The 22,481-nt window shown below is 35.7% G+C and overlaps 1 protein-coding gene across 2 annotated transcripts in view; it reads right to left on the reverse strand.

Moving 5' to 3' along the window:
• The window catches only part of PIK3C3 (phosphatidylinositol 3-kinase catalytic subunit type 3), a 153,635-nt gene extending 132,726 nt beyond the window's left edge, over positions 1–20,909 (reverse strand). For both annotated transcript variants that reach the window (XM_024760453.1, XM_024760452.1), the window contains exons 1-4: positions 20,770–20,909; positions 17,618–17,806; positions 12,301–12,444; positions 6,411–6,540 (exon numbers count right to left, since the gene is read on the reverse strand). In XM_024760453.1, the coding sequence (XP_024616221.1) occupies positions 6,411–6,540; positions 12,301–12,444; positions 17,618–17,806; positions 20,770–20,837 (531 nt within the window). In that variant the 5' untranslated portion in view covers positions 20,838–20,909. The remainder of the gene's footprint in view (positions 1–6,410; positions 6,541–12,300; positions 12,445–17,617; positions 17,807–20,769) is intronic.
• Between the last annotated feature and the right edge of the window lie 1,572 nt (positions 20,910–22,481).

A 22,481-nucleotide genomic window follows, 5' to 3' on the forward strand; every position in this document is an offset into this window, starting at 1 on the left:
GGCCTGAGTGAGACAGAGTCCCCTAATCAGCTGCTCCTTTAACCCCATCCTGTCTGAGTGAAGAACAGATGCCCTCAGGTGACCTACTGGCATACTTTGGGAGCAACTGTAGACTTGGGGTTTGCTTTCTGGATCTAATTTGTTTCTGGTTTTAGTATTTAGAGTTTATTATCATTGGTAGATTTGTTTATTGATTTGGTTGCTCACTTCCTGTTTCTATTTCAATATATAGATATATTTTTTTTCCCTTTTCTCCTTTTGTGAGTGTGAATGTGTATGCTTCTTTGTGTGATTTTTGTCTGCATAACTTTGCTTTTACCATTTGTCCTAAGGTTATTTCTGACTGTTTTTTTCTTTTTTTTAATTACTTTTAATTTTTTATTTTTAATAATTAATTAGTTTTATTTTAATAACTTTATTTTAATTTTTTTTTCTTTCTTTCTTTTTTTTCTCCCTTTTCTTCTAAACCATGTGGCTGACAGGGTCTTGGTGCTCCAGCCGGGTGTTAGACCTGTGCCTCTGAGCGGGAGAGCCGAGTTCAGGACACTGGTCCACCACAGACTTCCCGGCTCCACGTAATGTCAAACAGCGAAAGCTCTCCCAGAGATCTCCATCTCAACGATAAGACCCAGCTCCACTCAATGACCAGAAAGCTACAGTGTTGGACACCCTACGCCAAACAACTAGCAAGACAGGAACACAACCTCACCCATCAGGAGAGAGGCTGCCTAAAAATACAGTAAGGTCACAGGCACCAAAAAACACACCACCGGACACGGTCCTGCCAGCCAGAAAGACAAGATCCAGCCTCATCCACCAGAAGACAGGTACCAGTCCCCTCCATCAGGAAGCATACACAATCCACTGAACCAACCTTAGCCACTGGGGGCAGACACTAAAAACGATGGGAACTAAGAACCTGCAGCCTGCGAAAGAAGACCCCAAACACAGTAAGTTAAGCCAACTGAGAAGACAGAGAAACACACAGCAGATGAAGGAGTAAGGTAAAAATCCATCAGACCAAATAAATGAAGAGGAAATAGGCAGTCTACCTGAAAAAGAATTCAGAGTAATGATAGTAAAGATGATCCAAAATCTTGGAAATACAATGCAGAACAAACAAGAAAGTTTTAACAAGGAACTAGAAGAACTAAAGAGCAAACAAACAATAATGAACAACACAATAAATTAAATTTAAAATTCTCTAGAAGGAATCAACAGCAGAATAACTGAGGCAGAAGAACAGATAAGTGACCTAGAAGGTAAAATAGTAGAAATAACTACCACAGAGCAGAATAAAGAAGAAAGATTGAAAAGAATTGAGGACAGTCTCAGAGACCTCTGGGACAACATTAAATGCAGCAATATTCGAAATATAGGGGTCCCAGAAGAAAAAGAGGAAAAAAAAGAGACTGAGAAAATATTTGAAGAGATTATAGTGGAAAACTTCCCTAATATGGGAAAGGAAATAGTCAATCAAGTCTAGGAAGTACAGGGAGTTCCATAAAGGATAAATCCAAGGAGAAACATGCCAAGACACATATTAATCAAACTATCAAAAATTAAATACAAAGAAAAAATTAAAGGCAGCAAGGAAAAAAAAACATACAAGGGAATCCCCATAAAGTTAAGACCTGATCTTTCAGCAGAAACTCTGTAAGCCAGAGCGAGTGGCAGGACATATTTAAAGTGATGAAATGAAAAAACCTACAACCAAGCAAGGATCTCATTCAGATTCAATGGAGACATTAAAACATTCACAGACAAGCAAAAGCTAAGTGAATTCAGCACCACCAAACCAGCTTTACAACAAATGCTATAGGAACTTCTCTAGGCAGGAAACACAACAGAAGGAAAAGACCTACAATAACAAACCCAAAACAATTAAAAAAATGGTAATAGGAACATACATATTGACAATTACCTTAAATGTAAATGGATTAAATGCTCCAACCAAAAGACACAGACTGGCTGAATGGATACAAAAACATGACCCATACATATGCTGTTTACAAGAGACCCACTTCAGACCAAGGGACACATACAGACTGAAAGTGAGGGGATCAAAAAAGATATTCCATGCAAATGAAAATCAAAAGAAAGCTGGAGTAACAATTCTCATATCAGACAAAATAGACTTTAAAATAAAGACTAGCACAAGAGACAAAGAAGGACACTCCATAATGATCAAGGGGTCCAGCCAAGACAAAGATGTAACAATTGTAAATATTTATGCACCCAACATAGGAGCACCTCAATACATAAGGCAAATGCTAACAGCCATAAAAGGGGAAATTGACAGTAACGCAATCATAGTAGGGGAATTTAACACCCAACTTTCACGAATGGACAGATCATCCAAAATGAAAATAAATAAGGAAACACAAGCTTTAAATTATACATTAAACAAGATGGACTTAATTGACATTTATAGGACATTCCATCCAAAAACAACAGAATACTCTTTCTTCTCAGTGCTCATGGAAACTTCTCCAGGATAGATCATATCTTCGGTCACAAATCAAGCCTTGGTAAATTTAAGAAAACTGAAATTGTATCAAGTATCTTTTCCAAACACAATGCTATGAGACTAGATATCAATTACAGGAAAAAAACTGTAAAAATACAAACACATGGAGGCTAAACAATATGCTACTAAATAATCAAGAGATAACTGAGGAAATCAAAAACTACCTAGAAACAAATGACTGAAAACATGATGGCCCAAAACCTACGGGATGCAGCAAAAGCAGTTTTAAGAGGGAAGTTTATAGCATTACAATCCTACCTCAAGAAGCAAGAAAAACCTCAAACAACCTAATCTTACAACTAAAGCAATTAGACAAAGAAGAACAAAAAACCCCAAAGTTAGCAGAAGGAAAGAAATCATAAAGATCAGATCAGAAATAAATGAAAAAGAAATGAAGAAAACTATAAAAAATATGAATAAAACTAAAAGCTGGTTCTGGGAGAAGATAAACAAGATTGATTAACCATTAGACAGACCCATCAAGAATAAAAGGAGAAGACTCAGATCAACAGAATTAGAAATGAAAAAGAGAAGTAACAACTGACACTGCAGAAACACAAAGGATCAAGGGAGATTACTACAAGTAACTATATGCCAATAAAATGGACAACCTGGAAGAAATGGATAAATTCTTAGAAACGCACAAACTTCTGAGACTGAACCAGGAAGAAAGAGAAAATATAAACAGACCAAACACAAGCACTGAAATTGAAACTGTGATTAAAAATTTTCCAACAAACAAAGGCCAAAGACCAGATGGCTTCACAGGCGAATTCTATCAAACATTTAGAGAAGAACCAACACCTATCCTTCTCAAACTCTTCCAAAATATAGCAGAGGGAGGAACACTCTCAAACTCATTCTAGGTAGCCACCATCACCCTGATATCAACACCAGACAAAGATATTACAAAAAAAGAAAAGTACAGACCAATACCACTGATGACCATAGATGCAAAAATCTTCAATAAATTACGAGTAAACAGAATCCAAAGGCACATTAAAGGGAATATACACCATGATCAAGTGGGGTTTATCCCAGGAATGCAAGGATTCTTCAATACACGCAAATCAATGTGACACACCACATTAACAACCTGAAGGATAAAAACCATATGATAATCTCAATAGATGCAGAAAAAGCTTTCAACTAAATTCAACACCCATTTTTGATAAAAACTCTCCAGAAAGCAGGCACAGAGGGAACTTACCTCAACATAATGAAGGCCATATATGACAAACCCACAGCCAACATCCTTCTCAATGGTGAAAAACTGAAACCATTTCCACTAAAATCCTGAACAAGACAAGGTTGCCCACTCTTACCACTTTTTTTTTTTCTTACCACTCTTATTCAACACAGTTTTAGAAGTTTTAGCCACAGCAATCAGATTAGAAAAAGGAATGCAAATTGGAAAAGAAGAAGTAAAGCTGCCACTGTTTGCAGATGACATGATACTATACATAGAGAATCCTAAAGATGCTACCAGAAAACTACTAGAGCTAATCACTGAATTTGGTAAAGTAGCAGGATACAAAATTAATGCACAGAAATCTCTTGTATTCCTACACACTAATGATGAAAAATCTGAAAGCGAAATTAAGGAAACAGTCCCATTTACTATTTCAACAAAAAGAATAAAATAACTACGAATAAACTTACCTAAGGAGACAAAAGACCTGTATGCAGAAAACTATAAGACACTGATGAAAGAAATTAAAGGTGATACAAACAGATGGAGAGGTATACCATGTTCTTGGATTGGAAGAATCAACATTGTGAAAATGACTATATTACCCAAAGCAATCTACAGATTCAGTGCAATACCTATCAAACTGCCAATGGCATTTTTCACAGAACTAGAACAAAAAAATTCACAATTTGTGTTGAAAAACAAAAGACCCTGAACAGCCCAAACAATCTTGAGAAAGAAAAACAGAGCTGGAGGAATCAGGCTCCGTGACTTCAGACTATACTATGAAGCTACAGTAATCAAGACAGTATTGTAGTGGCAGAAAAACAAAAATATAGATCAATAGAACAGGATAGAAAGTCCAGAGATAAACCCACACACATATGGTCACCTTATTTTTGATAAAGGAGGCAAAAAAATACAATGGAGAAAAGACAGCCTCTTCAATAAGTGGTGCCAGGAAAATGACAGCTACATCTAAAAGAATGAAATTAGAACACTCCCTAACACCGTACACAAAAATAAACTCAAAATGGATTAAGGACCTAAATGTAAGACCAGACACTATAAAACTCTTTCAGGAAAACACAGGCAGAACACTCTATGACATAAATCAAAGCAAAATCCTTTTTGACCCACCTCCTAAAGAAATAGAAATAAAAATAAACAAATGGGACCTAATGAAACTTCAAAGCTTTTGCACAGCAAAGGAAACCATAACCAAGACGAAAAGACAACACTATGAATGGGAGAAAATATTAGCAAATGAAGCAAGTGACAAAGGATTAATCTCCAAACCTTACAAGCAGCTCATGCAGCTCAATATCCAAAAAACAAACAACCCAATCCAAAAATGGTCAGAAGACCTAAATAGACATTTCTCCAAAGAAGATATACAGACTGCCAACAAACACATGAAAGAATGCTCATCATCACTAATCATTAGAGAAATGCAAATCGAAACTACAATGAGGTATCACCTCACACCAGTCAGAATGGCCATCATCAAAAAATCTAGAAACAGGGGCTTCCCTGGTGGCACAGTGGTTGAGTCTGCCTGCACGGTCATTAAAACACTATTTACAATAGCCAGGACAAGGGAGCACCCTAAGTGTCCACTGACAGATGAATGGATAAAGAAGAGGTGACACATATATACAATGGAATATTACTCAGCCATAAAAGGAAACAAAATTGAGTTATTTGTAGTGAAGTGGATGGACCTAGAGTCTGTCATACAGAGTGAAGTAAGTCAGAAAGAGAAAACAAATACTGTATGCTAACACATATATATATGGAATCTAAAACAAAAAAGTTGTAAAGTGCTTGGTATTAAAACTTTCTCCAGACATAATAGAGTCATCTGTAACTAATAAGATCACAAAGGAAAATTACATGTAAAAATTAAAAGAAAGTCTCTTAATAAAAGTATTGTAAAAGCATCTTTAAACAGTATCTAACATAGTACTTTTTGAACAGATATTCACAACATAAGTTACACTGTTGTGATTTGAGAATAGAATTGAACTTAGAAATACAAACATTAAATGAAAACACTTCATTAACACAATTTTGAAAAAAAGAGGTAATAACAGTCAATTTACAAAAAGAGAGGTGGGGTGGAGTGAGGGTAATTTAGACGGACTAATATAAGAAATTTTCACTTTCAAACAATATAAGAATCTCTAGCATGTAATAACACTTGCATCTTTAAGACGATGTTACCAAAAAAGTAGGTGGTCATCTTGAAGGTATCACCAAAAGCTCTACATTTTCAAATCTGTTGGAATTACAGATACAAAAGGCCACGTATTATGATTCTCTTTAGGTGAAATGTCCAGAATTGGAATATCTACAGAGATAAAAAGTGGATGAGTGGTTGACAGGGGCTGGAGGAAGGAGGGAATGGGGAATGACTGCTAATGGGTACATGGTTATATTTTTGATAAAAATGGTCTAAAAGTAAATAGTGGTGATGATCGTACAACTTTGTGAATTCACTAAAAAACCATTAAAGTGTACTTTCCAAGGGTGAACTTTATGGTATGTGAATTATATTTCAATAAAACTATTATTAAAAGATTAAATTTAAATTAAAAAGTAATCTGACAGAATTCATAATGTCAATTTATACTACAACAGACATCATTCAGAGCCTTCCACCTGTTCCAATAGCTTCTTTTTTACCTTGGCAAGGCGGCTCATCTGATCTTCTGAGAGAGTACTGCTTGTTCTGCCAGGAGTTTTTGTGGGTTCTGATCCATCTGCTTCCACGTTAGGCCAGACTTTCAAGTCATGCATCCCTTGGCGAAACATGCTAGGCAAAAAGAGAATGTTCAGGACAGAATTAAATTAATGTAGTTCATTATGGGAAATTTCAGATTCGTAAACAGAGAGAATTCTACCAAGGAAATACATGTCTCTCTTGCCAAGCTTTAAGCCTCCAGTGGGCTGTAAAGCAATTAACCAAGCAACTAAAATCCATGTAACACTGTTTTTCACATGCCATTCTTTTCTCCTCCAAGCAGTTAGAACTATTACAGAGATGCTAAAGGTAAACTGGAAACAGAGAAGCATCAGTAATGGACCACATGCACTTCATCACGTCAATGGAGATCTTAGAAACAGAAACCAAATTTGTACCCAGTGAAAGAATGTCACATTTACAATGACTGAAACCAAATTAAAATAATATATAACTTTCTACTTTAAGTGACAATTCAGCATAGTAGACAGCAGAGTTGAACTGCTGAGGTTTGGATCCCAGCTGTGCCATATATTACCTACAAGACTTTGGGTAAGTTACTTAACTTCTCTGTGCCTGTTTCCTCACCTATAAAATGAGATTATAAAGAGGAACTGTATCTCACAGAGTTGTTAGAAAAATTAAATAAACCAGTACAAGTAAAAAGTACTTAGAATAGTGTCTACCACGTAATAAGTATTCGATAAATGTTAGCTATTATTTTCCGTTTCGCTGGGTACAGGCTTATTTTTCTCCCATCTTCTTTTCCATAAGAAAGATGTCTAAAAGGGAATACAGTAGTGGATTCAGTAAGAAAAAATATCCATGTCTACAAATCAGAAATTTAACATATTGTTGAAATTCAGCCTGAGCTGGATGATCCTGCTTTAAAGTAAAAGACTACATGACCTCTGATTGTCATGCTTCTGCTTCTTTCAAAAAGCTACCATGAAGACCCACAGTAAAAGTTGAACAAACTCATAAAAGAAGCTCTAGACAAATATGCTTTTTAAATACGCTGTCAAGTTTCTGAGTTTTGTTTCTTTGAAGAGGGTTAGAGATAGTCTTCTGTTAGTGTGTTTTCTTTTTTTAAGTGTTAACAAGGCCTTTCAAACAATATAAAGTCTATTGAAACAGCATCCTCCCAAAGCTGAAAGGCCAAGCTGTCAATCGCAATGAAAAGAATAAGACTAGAAGTGTGTGCAGGTGAGTAGGCAAGTCCAAAGACTCCCATATTAAATAATTTTTTAATTAGGTACACGATGGATATAGTGATGCACTTTTCCCATCTTTAAAACCACTGTACTTAACTGTAAAAGGTTCACATTAATTTTTAAACCATTATTATCATGATCTGACCAATGGAAAATTTCTTAGCAGATTTTCCTGAGGTAATAAAGAGAATTTTCACTGAATATTATGTAATGTATGTAAGTAATGATGCCATAAACATTTAGATTGGAAACTATAAAGGACAGCTACAAGCTGATGAGCAGTATAAGATTAAGGACCAAATATGTTAAGGTCTAAGTTTGGCAATAAACAGGCAATATCCAGCAACCATATCTGCAAAAGCTTACTTTATAGGCCCAACACAAAATGTACTAACTGGTTGTGAAGACTCAATACACCCAATATTTATCTATCATGTTAAAGATCAAAAAAAAAGTGGTATTATTTAAAAAGCCTTTATAAAGTTCATTTTCTTTCCCTTTCAACTGAGAGACATTCAACATAAAGCAGACCTTAGTCTCTAAGAAACTGGGTACAGTAAGGTCATAATACCACGTTCCATGAATATCCTTAAATATACCTTCAGAAACAGCAGAAAGCTTCCCTTCCTTCTCTCCACTTCCTTGCCCCCAAGTGAATAGTTTGGCTGAACTTAACTAAATCAAAAATAAGTACATTTGGCAGGAAGCCAGTTTACTAAATAATTTAGGTGCCTTGGGATGGATCTGGAGAAGAGATTTAAGGATAAGGGGACATGGAAGGTAGGGGTGATGCCAAGTGATTCAAATGATCAAGTGAACATATTACTTTCTTTTGACACTAATGGAACCTTTACAGAGAGTTACACAGCCTCCAGGTGGCAAGCCAGAAGATGCTCAGAGCATCAAGTCCATTTGGGAAATTAAGCCAAACAGGCAAGAAAGAAAACGGTACAGCAGGATCTCCCTCAGACACAAGCAGAAGCCCCAGCAACAGCTGCTGTAGATGTTCCAGCTCCCAGTGCCAAACCACTACAGAAACAACTGGCCTGACTTCAGAATTCACATTTGGAAAAAACATCTGCAAGAGAAATATACAGCTTGCGTATGATCCTTTGCCAATTCAACCTAATGATCAATCAATTCTTTAGCTACTTAGGAATCTCACAAGCTAGACTTTCAAAATGAGGACAATTAGTTACTCCAGCCGTATATATCCTAACACATCTTTCGATTAACTACACTATCCTCCAAGAAGCACTGCTTCACACTGACTCAAGAATACAAAACAGGTATTAGCAAACAGCAAGAGTTGGTAGTCACAGGACTCCCGATACTATAACACAGTTATTACACACTTTGAGGACCACTTTTAAATAGCTAATAAGTCCATACCAGGACTATTTAAGGAACAAGGTGCGGTACAACTGGTGTTATTTCATTGCCTAAGAAACATCTGAGGAAATGAAGGTCTAAAGCAGCATTTCCCTAAGTCATGAGAACTGTGGTGGCACATGACATGATTTTTAACGGTAGGTGGAAAAAAATTTGCACAGGCTTCCTCCTGAGATCACACAGAAGACTCATGCTACTTTCTTTCTCACCATGAATGTCAGCAACACCATGCAGAGAAGCAGCTGTGACCCAGCAGTACAAGTGGATGTCTGCACCCTGCTATAGCACCTGGAACATCCTGAATATCATATGCTTCCACAATCCAAAGGTGCACAGGAAGTCCAATATCCTGCGAGGGAATGCCTCGGCTTGTCTCCACTGCACCCCAGTTAGCCTTCAAGGGAAGGCCCCAGGACACAGAGAGAAAAAGGAGTTATTTTAATTTCATAGGGCTTCTCAGATTTCCTTTTTCTGAGGTGCAGGTCACTATAAGCATCAGCCTAGAGGGAACAGTAGGTGATCTAACATGAGTTATTATACACACACGTACACACAATGATTACTACTGATTTCACATACTTTATAAAAACTTGTCAAAGGCCAAGTAAAACCGTGTCACAAATGTCAATCTGAGAATTGATTTGGCTGTAGGCAGGTCATTTCACTGTACTTCTATGGAAATTTCTATTGTCTCACACCTATAGTCTAGTCAGATTGTCTCCTGAAACTACATCCTAAGGTCAATGAAAATGTATCGATATATGAGTGTTAAAAGAGGTGTTTTCATGAGGGAAACTCCCGCTGTTATTTCAGAAGGTAAACCACTAATGAAGAGGCCAGGAAGAAAAACCAAGAGGTCTATCTGGCTGTTTCTCAAGAAGATTTAACCACTAAGACTACAGTAAGAGTAATAAACTGTTGTACATTTTTTTTCTATATGGTAAGCAAATTCCACCCTGGTAGAGAAAGTAAAAAGGTACAAACATTCTAGAAAAGAAACATACTGATTTTGTAATATTTCCATTCTACTATAACCTGCCATTTTATCAAAAAACATATTTAAAACTGGAGGCCACGATGTCTCATACTATGTCTAAATTATTGTTCCTGCATGGATTTCAATAATAAATGTTTCTTTAATAGATACATTAAAGTAAAATACCTACACATTACTAAGCAATCAAGCTATTTTCAATTAAATTACATCTACATTTTATTCATGAGTTGAAGCTTTTCTGAGACATCCTATCCTGAACAGAAAAATTCAATATTATAAGGATATCAATTCTCTCTGTAATTCACATATATAATTCAATACAGTTTCCCAACAAAATAAGAATGAGCTTTTTTTTTAACTGAGGAAATAGTATTAATATTTATCTGATAAAATATAGAGACTATCCAGAGAAATTCTGAAAGGACTATGAATGAGGAAGATTATCTGTCTCTAATATTAAAACATTTTATAATTTAATAGTATTCAAAACTAACAAGAATAGTTCAGATATAATGACAGCTAATATTTACTGAGCACTTATTAAGCTCATTACATGTCTTTAGTAATTTATCATCATCAACTACTCTGTGAGGTAAATACTAATATCTCATTTTACAGATAAGGAAACTGAGGCATAAAGAGATTAAATAACTTGCCCAAGGGTACACAGATAATAAGCAAAAGAGCCAGGTTTTAAACCCAGACAATCTAGTTCTACCTGCCTTCCTAACCACCACTGGTTTATAAAAAACTGATAAATTCAACATCATAATTTAAGATTCATGAGCTGCAAGTAAATAAGCAACAAACAAATATATGATAATTCAAAAGAAAATGTCAAACAGGAAAAACAATATGTGTAACATGTAACACACAAAGGGCTAATTTCACTAATCTACAAAGACCCCTTACAAATTAATAAGAAAAATGACTACTCAAAAAAAAAAGACAAAGAATTTTACCGTATGTGAATTATACCTCAATTTAAAAAATGGGCAAAGGATATGAAAAAGCAATTCACAGAAACATAAACACAAATGTAAAGGGAAATATCACAATACGATCATCTTCACTCATATTTAATGATGTGAAAATTAATTTAGGAGATAACATTTTTCAATTTTACAATGGGCAAAAATTAAGAAGTTTGATAATACCTAGATTATGGTCTCTACCATTTGATACCTAAAGGAACTAGGACTTCTTTCAGATGTCCAGGTCTGGGGCAGGAAACTTCCCAATGAGCCTGGAAAAGCTTGTCTCCAGAAAGTAAAGAAGCTACCAATGACTACTGGTGTGCTATACTGTCAAAAGAACATGGGATCAACTTGAAGGGGCTCCTACTGACCAAAAATTGGAATTTTTAAGAATTATAAAGAATAAAAAGAACAATGGATTGAAACATTTCAAAACTGTTTAAAAGTTCATGATGAAACTTAAGAACAAAAACACCAAAAAACCATCAATCGTCACTTTCAAGGTTACCAAGGCACCAACCAATTCATTCTTAAAATTGATAAAGGGGAAAAAAAGTAAACATTAATCTGCCTTTCCTATATGAACTGTATACCAAGGTAACTCAATATATGATGAAAGACCAAGTTTTTTAGAGAAAAATTCCAATTAATAAACATAGAAAGAATAGAATGTCAACAATTTTCTTAAGATGAAGAGTGATCTCTCTGCTCAGGAGAAAAGGGATAGAGAAAAAACACCCTAAAGGACTATCATGTCTTTGTTTTTGTTTTACAATTAACTTCTATTATCTGTAAATTTTTAAAAACAAAATTAACTTTCCTATTATAATCATTACCATTACAGCAAATTAGTGCTTTAGCACTTTTTAAACCCTGTTTATTGTCCTTTTTGTCACTATTATGACAAAGCAGAAAAACCCTATAACAAAGCAGTTACAGTATATGACAAATAGCCTTTTTTTCCTAAAAATAAGGTTCTAGTTTCCAATGACTATTTCCTAATAGAAATCGCATTACCAATCATTAACAGTAGAGAAATACAAACTGTGTTTTTTAATTAATCTATCTGCATCTCCTGAAGGAAATATGTGTCAACTTCAGCCTCAAGTACTACAGAATCATATGTATCCAACATGTATCCAATAGGTTTCACTTCCTAGCACAGAGAACCAGACTGGGCATAAACTATTAAGGTCAAGAAAGAAAAGGGCCAGAAAGCAACAACATTTCCATAGGAAAAGAAAACGCTTACCCGTATTTTCCAAACAGTGAAACTGTTGTTCCTCCCACAGGCACTGCCTTTCCTGGTCCATACACATCCCATATAGTCAGGGCCACTTGCGCATTCCTGGGCAGGTCAGGGTATTTCACAGGCAGTTTTAGCCATTCATTCCAGCTATGGAAATAAAGTCAACAAAAACATAAAGCTAAGGAAAGAAAGTCAACATAAACATATGTGTATAACTTTCTTTTAAGTTAACAAATCATACAAGAAGGTTTGTCCAGAGAAAATGTCAAAAGATTAAGTTAGTAGTACAAAAAATAACGTGGCACTTACCTCAATTTTGCTCTATGCAACTTCAATTTTAAATACAGGCATATCTCATTTTATTCCACTTCACTTTATTGGGCTTTGCAGATATTGCATTTTTTACAAATTGAGGTTTATGGCAACTCTGCATCTAACAAGTCTATGGGTACCATTTTTCCAACAGCTTTTGCTCATTTTGTGTCTCTCTATCCCATTTTGGTAATTCTTTCAATATTTCAAACGTTTTCATTATTAAAATATTTTTTATGGTGATCTGTTGTAAGTGATATTTGATGTTAGATGTTACTACTATAACTCGCTGAAGGCTCAGATGATAGGATTTTTTAGCAATAAAGTAATTTTTAATTAAGGTATGAACACTGTGTTTAGACACAATGCTATTGCACACCTAATAGACTACAGTATAAAGATAACTTTCATATGCATTGGAAAACCAAAAAAATTGCTTTATTGCAATACTCGCTTTATTGTGGTGATCTAGACCTGAACCTGCAATATCTCCAAGGTATACCTATAGAACACATGAAAAAAAATATTTTGAAAAACAAAGCTCATGAAAAATAACACTGGTAAATTCTTTAATCAAGAAACTCAGACATCAAGGATTTATTGTATAGCACAGGGAACTATAATCAATATCTTGTAATAAAATATAATGGAAAAGAATAAGAAAAAAGATATATACATATATATGTATAACAGAATCCTTTTGCTATATACCTGAAACCAACACAATACTGTAAATCAACTACACTTCAATGAAGAAAAGAGAAACAGACGGTATCACTAAGACACAAGGAATATAATAATAGCTAATAAAAATCTGGGAAAACACATAAACCTATTAGAACCAAAGTTGTTTTAGAACTAAACTGTGATTTTTTTTTTCTGTAAGCATTCTCCAGAACAGTTTTTTATTAAGAAAAGAAAGAAATCAGAATTACTCATATTATACTCAAAATGCTGCTAGGTATAATATGATCCTATAATATACATCAGTATCTCAATAAAGCAGAAAAAAAACAAAATTTTAAAGAGATCAAAGGAGACCATCCACTAACTTTGTAACATGAAGTTACTAGACTGCTCTGGACAGATATGTGACAACTTTTTACATGGGATTTTTCTTCCACTCAAGTTATTTCATAAATACCAATAATGCTTAGCTATTTTTTTAATGCTTTCAAAGCATATTTTTACATATGATTTCACTAAGGAATGTTTGTTCTTACTAACAGTAATGACAGCACAGCTCTCCCATTTTTTTTTTTTACTCTCTATTCACCTCTGCAAATTTTCTTCTGCATTCAAACTTAACACTGGATTTATCTGATCATCTCAACTTCCTTAAACAACAGATGGCTTTTAAAATCCCCAAAGAAAACTATGCAAACAACACACAAAGTAATACCCAGCAGACACACAGAATTGCTTCTCTCTGTTTACTCAAAATTATTCTCAAAGGGCATATCCCAGTCTAGGTCAAATACACCTGCATCAGTAAGAAACTGAACAGAATTTCACGAACTTATTAAAGAACAAAACATTTACATCCACCATATAAATTGAAGGACCTACAGGAAAATTAGAGATGGCTATCGATCTAAAGGAGACTCGAAACATCATTAAATCCTTTTATTCTATGAAGTTCTTAAAGAAATAAAATACATGTTTAAAAAGCCTTTCTCCCCTACAGACAAGCTTAAGAAACTAAATGAATTTATTTAATTACTATTCACATGGTGGGCCAGAATAAAAAGGTAAATACTAAGCAGTGTAACCTTATGCCAATGAACAAACCACAAAAATTAGTTAACACAGGCTAAAGTTAAAGAGAAAAGTCAGTAACAATATCCAAAATGAGCTGTGAAAATACTCACCCTTATATTCTGTCCTTTGACTAGGAGACAATACATGAGAGCAAGCAATCATTTGCCTCAAACCTTTTGCCATCCAACACCTGACCCCCACACCTCTTTAAATTAAAGCAAAAACACTTTACCTGTTTTACATACTGGGCTTCTGCAGAAGATTTCTTTTGAAGAAAATGAATCTGCAGCTAAAAAATAGTTTGAAAACTACTCAAGATATTCTAGAAATTATGAAAAGATCTGGTCAGACATCAAAGAACTGTGTATTTTGAACACCATTTTGTTCTCTCCCTTCCCATGAATCATCCCTTCTTCATGCCCCAACTCTAATTAGGCTTAAATTCACCTGGCAACTTTCAAAATATTCCAGGATTCTAAAGCCTGATTCTGGATGGTATGACTTCCCACCATGTACCCCACACCCATACACCAGTGTACTAATTCTCTAGTGTGATTAATGCACTCCTAAATCCTAACTTTCTAATTTTAAAATTATATTAGATAGTCTATGTCTAAAGCCATTTCAAATCCTCCACGTGACAAGACAAAATATAAATTAAAAAAAAATTAAACCACTTGCCTGCAGAATAATATTCATATATATAACTTTAAAATTTGCAGTATTTCATACCTAAAGATGATAATTTTACCCTAAGTGTAACTAAAGAAAGTACAGGTTTCCTCCTCATGGGCTCTCTTATCATAGGACAGGATAGAATAGAATATGGTAGAAGAGATTCAGATGAATTTTGGATGAGCTTCTCATTTTTTGAACTCTCACAGCTCACTATCAGAAACTCAGAAATAGATTTAGACAACTTGGAATCTCATACTACCCCAAAATACTTTCTGAAATGCAAAAATTAAGATAGCAAGAGATCCTTTTGTGGTATAATTTATTTCCCCCCCCCCCAGTCTACAGAATCTTCTTTTAAGTCAGTGCTTATAGAAAATAAGGGCTGTATAAAGTTTGCCCTTATTTATTTTAGAAGTGCTATTTTTGTTTTGATGAATTGGTAAAAACTTCAACTCTTAAATACTAAAGAGCAGGATGTACAAAATCTGCAAATGTTTCCCTTAAGCCCAAAGAGTATATTTAAAAGAAGATAGGGACTTCCCTGGTGGTGCAGTGATTAAGAATCCACCTGCTGATGCAGGGGACATGGGTTCGAGCACTGGTCCAGGGAGATCCCACATGCCGTGGAGCAACTAAGTCTGTGCACCACAACTACTGAGCCTGCGCTCTAGAGCCCGCGAGCCACAACTACTGAAGCCTGCGTGCCTAGAGCCCGTGCTCCACAATAAGAGAAGGCACCACAATGAAAAGCCTGTGCACCACAACTAGAGAAAGCCCACACACAGAAACGAAGACCCAACGCAGCCAAAAATAAATAAGTTAATTAATTAAAAAGATAAAAACCTATCCTCATATATTTACCCAACGTAAGGTATTTTTCTCAATCTATCTTCTACACAGCTGTTTTAAACCTTTTAACTAAAAAATAAAGCCATTCTAATTGTTTTAGAGTACTTTGTTAGTTTCACAATTTAAAAAAATATATAAACTAAAAACCTCAAACCTTGAGAGAGCAAATATGAAAGTTTTTATATCCTTGAAAATACATAAACAATGCAGAGAGGAGCTGGTAAATGGGAGGAAGAGGAGAAAGATGTTCATCTCCCTATAACTGGGAATTTGCTTTTGCTCTAATCTCTTTTATTGCCAAGGCATGGAACAAAACCACCATACAATTTCCCCCAAGAAAAGTGGAATTCTCCATAAATGTTGACTTCCTAGACCTAAATTTGTGGTTCTAAATCTTTTGGGGGGATCACAAGCCACCTCAAAAAGTCTAATAAAAGCTTTGAGCTCTGTCCCCGTAAAAATGCGCAAGACACAAAAGAATTTTGCATACAATTTCAGGGTTTTGTAGATTTCCTGATTCCAGTTTAAGAACCTCTGATACAATTATAGGAGTTTTGGTGGGTTGTTTTAGGTGTAATGATGATATGTAGCTATGTTACAGACATAAAGAAATATTTAAGTTAAGATGATACAATATTTGGAATTTGCTTCAAAATAACATTGGGTATAGCTGAAACAAGATTGGCCTGAGTAAGTAATTACTGAAGGTAGGTGAGGGAGCCCTGGAAGTTCATTATATTATTCTCTCTACTTTTACAGGTTTGAAATTTTCCAGAATAATAAGTACAAATACACATATATACTCGTGTGTATATATATCTAGCCACAAAAAGACTACTAAAGAAATTACACCATTAAAACAGTTGGTTTCAGTGTAGCCAGATCATCAGAGCTTAGGCTTCTGATCTCTCCACAAAACTTTTCCCAGTCTGCTGGGCCACACTTGGTAAACAAAGGGTTGTATCCTCAACAGTACAGCCTGGGAGTCCATGTGGCCACATCCTGTCCTCCATGAATACTGTGGGCATAAACTCCTTCACTGAGAGGCACACAACCTGTGTATCCTGTACCTAGCCTACCAGGGTACTGAATAATACTCACGAATCAAACATTAAAACTGCACCACACAATCTATCAAATAAGAAGTGTCAAGAGATTATATTAAGGACCTACAATACTATCCTGGATAAATGGGAACTTCATGTTCATTACATTTACCTCGAATTCCAACAATGGCTTGCTAATGCAGCATGCTTAATAAACTTAAAAAAAAAGTTAGTTCCACATTTAACATAAACAACTGATCCAAAGAGATGACAACATATCTCTCTCTAAAGATCTGAGTTCCAAACATCAGCTTAGACAACATCTCAGACTATCCAAAAGTGTTTCTGTGTTCAAGGGCATAGAATGGGAGCAAATTTAGGGACGTGTTTTTAGTTTGGGTCATTTTGTGAATCAGTCAAGTTCTCATAAAAATATGTCAATATACTCAATACAAACATAAATTCACTTCCACCTCAATTAGGCAAATAAATTCACTTCCACCTCACTTCCACCTACTTTATCTGAGTAGGTTCCTACTTTAAACTATTTGATCACTGCTTATAGGTATTAAATAAAGAATTTAATTCCTCTGTAATCCCAAATAATACTTTCAACATCTATAAAGAAATGGGAGAATAGTCTGGAACCCACCATATTCAAGAAAACAACTTACTTCCATCTCGTACTAAATGCTTTGTAGGATGTTCTCACTGGCAAGGCAAGAGGCTTCCCTTCTGCAAAAACTTGGCAAGTAACGTAGAGGTCAGAACATGTTTCTTGGTACAGTCCTGAAAACTTCAACATTGGGTCTTCTAGAACAGCTTTATAACTCTTTTGTTCTCTCTTCCCTTCCAAACTTCCTCTGAAAGCATAACAGCAATAATGTTTAGACACATTTTTTAAAGACAAACACAACAAATACTAAGAGTTTATGGTTATGTCACAGTAACCTTATGCTACCTGAACATTTTCCTATAGATGAAATTAAAGTCATTTTTTCATTTACTAAAGGTCTCCTAAAACACTAACATGCCTAAGATCATTCCTAACTTCATTAACATATTTCTTTATTTTAGGCTTCTTAATTTTAAACCCTGTCATCAACTCTTGTGTCTACCTTCTAGATGTCACCAGCTTTCCAAGCATTAGTTTCATTTTGTTAATTTCAAGTTGACCACTTATTCCTGCAGTCTTTCAACAACATTTACTGTACTAAGCATAGAAGTCCAGAAATGAAAGACAAGATAAACAATACAGTGTTACAGGAAAATATTAAGTCCTTGCTCTAGGGAGAAAACTTACTTTTAATGCGTATTTTTTTTATGATTTCATTTTTTTTTTTTACTATGTAATCAGTTATTTAAATTAAGAAATACAGTGTTTTAAGTAGTAAAAAGATATGCATAAAATTATAAAAGAGGTAGGAACATTACTTGGAAATCAAGATTACATCATATATTGTGCCAGGCATTTTATAGAGACTTTCTTACTTACTTTTCACCATACTACCATGTTATAAAACATGAAGCAGACTCAGAGATCAAGCTTATTATCCAGAATCACAAAGTAAGTAACAGAGCTGAGAATAAAAACCAGGACAGAGGAAGCCAAAGCCAATGTTCTTCCCATTACCGAAAGATATATCAGAAAGTCTCAGGAGCACCTAGTGTGGCTTGGAGGTAGGGCTCGTAACCCAGAGAGATGCCTGAAATGAGCCTGAACAATATATGAAAGATGAGAGCCAGAGGCAGAGTCATCCCAGAATAAAAGAACAGCATATACAACTGCAAAAAGGCAAGATAGTGTGTCTGACGAACTACGGGTTGGTATAGCTAAAGCATAAAGCTCGTGGAGAAGAAGCTAGAGATGAGAATGAAGTGTAGGGGGGCAATGAAGCCAAGTAGCCACCAAATTCAGTACAGTGCCTCACGCAAAATGAAAATTCAAAAACCTGTTAACTGAACAATTTGAATTGAGAGAAATATAATCAGATTTGTGTTTATGATACTTTGGCAGGAGTATAAGAAAGTAATGGATAGGTGGGACTGAAAGCAAGATCAGTTGGAAGACTTTCAATCAAAATTAAAAGGAAAAGGGTAGACTAAGGCTAGGGCAATGGGGTTTAAAGGGGGCATGGATCAAAGATACTGAGCAGGTAGATTCAAGACAACTTGTAAAGGATTAAACAGAGAAGGTGAGAGGGGGTGTCTGTATGAATCTGTATGACTCCTTTCCTGTCTTAACCAAAATCAATGAATGATGCTAACAATCACCAAAATAGGGTGAGAGAAGATAAGAGTTAGAGGGCATGCTAATGATGTGCTCCATTTTGGACAAGTTGCTTTTAAAGTGCTTTGGGACATCCAAAGTGACCATGTCTTGCGGGCAGTTTGATATTCAACTATGGCACTAAGAAAACAGACATCAAAGTGCAAGTTTTATTAAAACCACAGAAACAGATAAAAAGGCCTGGGGAAAATAAACAGAATTTTAAAATTTACTATTCTCTGACTATATGATTCCAAACTGATACTTCCTGCCCTCCCCAAAACTAGTCTCAGACGCTAAAAGGTTGTTTGTACTGAATTTTGCCAAACTTCTAATTTATGCTTTGCCTTTTCCTCAAAATACTCAATGTGTGTCTGTTAATAATGGACGAATTTAAAAATTTTTTTTCTTCTTTCCTTTTAAGTTCAAAAGTTTCAAAAAAAAAAAATTCATATGTCCAAGAAATACTGAGAGGAATAAGACTGAAGGAAAGTCCTTTACCAGATGATGGCAATACAGGTCCTGTATAAACATCTACTGGTGTATGCTGTACAATTACTTTAAATGGGTGTGTAAAGTATTATACAAAGGTACAGTTTGGCATATTATTCTTACCACCACGAAATGAACAGTAAAGGACTTGTCAGAGTCTGAAGTAAGTAACTTCTGGAAACAATCATTCAAAGGAGCATCTAATGACTCAGAAAATGTATTTACTACAGGTATGTAGCCCTATGTCTGAGGCACATTTGTTGAATACTGATTAAAACATATGATGAATGATGTTGGGATTAATAATCTGTGATAATTTATAATAGTTTTCACATATGAAAATACATCTATGAGACTGCCAATGGACATAATTTCCAACTTGGTTCCATTATTCTCATTATTCTCATCTCAAGATGTCATGCCCTGGACCTTTACTTCCACTGTGATACCCCAAGATTTTCCTGCAAGGCTCTCTTATATATTCTAGTCCCTTTACACCTGGAGCCCTCCTCACCTTTGACTGACTCCCAACTTCCCTGTCTACGCAATGCCAGACTGTCGTAAGACTCAACCTAATCCTCTATCACCTCTCGTGTTTTTAGTACTACCTCCATGTGCTCAGCTACCTTATCTGCCTGTATCTACCTCTTCATAATTTCTTCAGTCTCTATTCCACCTTCCAGCCCCGTTTTAAAGTAAGATCTTCCAATTATTAACGGCAGGACGACGATTTAACCAAGACTTGATTTCTTATCTGTAAGATGAGACGGTAATAATCCCACAAAAGGTTGTAGTGAACAGCAAAACGCTTTCTTCAAAATAAACCCTGTGGGACTTACGAATTTATTCCTATCGCTGTCCTGCTCACTGAGACCACGTCCTCAGTCCGCGCACACGGCCCCTCTCCAAACTCCCGTTCACCTCCGTTTCCCTGGCTTCAGCCTTCCGGGCCGTCCGCAGGCAGACCATCAAGCTAATAAGCATCTTCTCTCCCCAGCCCATAGGCCCCTGCCTCCCCGCCCCTGAAGCTCAGCAATCCCAGTCCCGGTCCCCAGATTCTCTTACATTTTAAGCTGCACGTTGATGTCCAGGTCACAACTGTAGATGTAGTGAAACTTCTCCGCTTCCCCCATGGCACCGCCGGCCAAGAGCAACACCAAACGCTGAAAACTGGGAGCTGGAACAACTCCGGCACTGAATTTGCAGAGCCGCACAACACAGGCTCTTCCGGTTCCGCCTCTCAGCCCTGGCTCCGCCAATCCCTGCCGGGAGTGCGACCCCACGCAGCGGAACTGCCCGCCCCTCCAAGCGTTCTTTGCGCATGTGCAAGGGAGCCCACCATCTTCTTGAGTGTAAATAGAATTCCGGGAACGCCGCCTGTTTGATTAAGTAGCAGACTTCCTGTGTTCTTCCAGTGTTAGCGGTGGTTTGTTTCTTGTTTGTTTTTTGTTGTTGTTTTTGAAAGAAAATAAGAAACTGTCTTTTGAGCCTGAGCTATTTCTAAAATCAGTCCAAAAGGAAATGCAGTTCAAAAAGAATTATCACAACTTTCACTGGCTGGAGGTTGGTTAACCAGGGAACAGTCACAGGAATTAGAGTTTTAACAAGTTTAAATTTCAGGGCCCCTTCCAAAACGTGTAGATTTAATCATGTATTTGCTATCTCAAGCAAAGATTTCCTCTTTCCGTTATAAAGAGTGGAGGAAGGACTTACAAATATATAGTCTACTTTAATCAAAGTACTTGGGTGCTTGTTTACACAGGGTGTATTCAGACCCAATGTACCTTTGAAGACGTAACCCTTGTTAGAACCTAGAAACATCCAGTAACAGCTCTAAAACTCAGATTTCTGACCTCTAAACTCCTACAATGTTTACTTTTATATTTAATAGTATGTAAAATTGTAATGTGCATTTCCAACTAGATCCAAAACTCTTGGCAAGAATAGTGTGCCTCCTTGGTGCCTAATACATTGTTGAGTTTAATAATTCCTATTCATTATTATGGGTGATATTCAATAAATTCTCTGTTTTCTATGTGTTTATTTTTAGGTGCCACATTGTAAGAGGGACATTGCTAGAGTATATATAAATTACTATAATTAGGGGAGAAGAAAAAGTTTTCAAGGAAAGATTGAAAGGAGTGTAGCTGTTTAACCTAGAAATTCAAAAACAATTGCTAATGCACAATGTTTTGTCCCAAGTAAATTTTCAAAAATATGTGTGGAAGCAACACTAGGGAAAAGCGTGATAGTTATTCTCCTATTACTTACAGTTCTGACAAAAAGAGAGCCAACTTGATTTGTTCCTAAGTACAACTATTACCAATGGTTGGAACTTACAGGAAATGTAATTTCAGCAAGCAAAGAAACTTGAACTTTCTAATCATCAGAGCTCCCAACAGTAAAACAAATAGTTACAAGTGCCATGTCTATGGCATAATTCCAGCGGTGGATGTCAGGTCTGATGTGAAACAGTTTTCTCAAACTTGAATAAAATATTGACAATTTGTAAAGAACTAAATTTTCTGATCCCAGTGCTGACTTAAATTACTTTTTTTATAATGTTATTTAATGTATAAACCTGAGTAAACTTCATATAAGTACACACGTATATATTTCTTATAAATTATTTAAAAATCAAATTTACAACTTAAATATAAAAACTTCAAATTAACAACCTTAATACAATACAGAGCCTTTTTGCTGAAACTCTATTGCCTACAACATGAATATGGCATCGACTACTCTTACAGGACTGGTTCTTTGAAATTCAAGAC

This window comes from Neophocaena asiaeorientalis, unplaced genomic scaffold, assembly GCF_003031525.2.
Source record: "Neophocaena asiaeorientalis asiaeorientalis breed wild unplaced genomic scaffold, Neophocaena_asiaeorientalis_V1.1 scaffold408, whole genome shotgun sequence".
Lineage (NCBI taxonomy): Eukaryota > Metazoa > Chordata > Mammalia > Artiodactyla > Phocoenidae > Neophocaena > Neophocaena asiaeorientalis.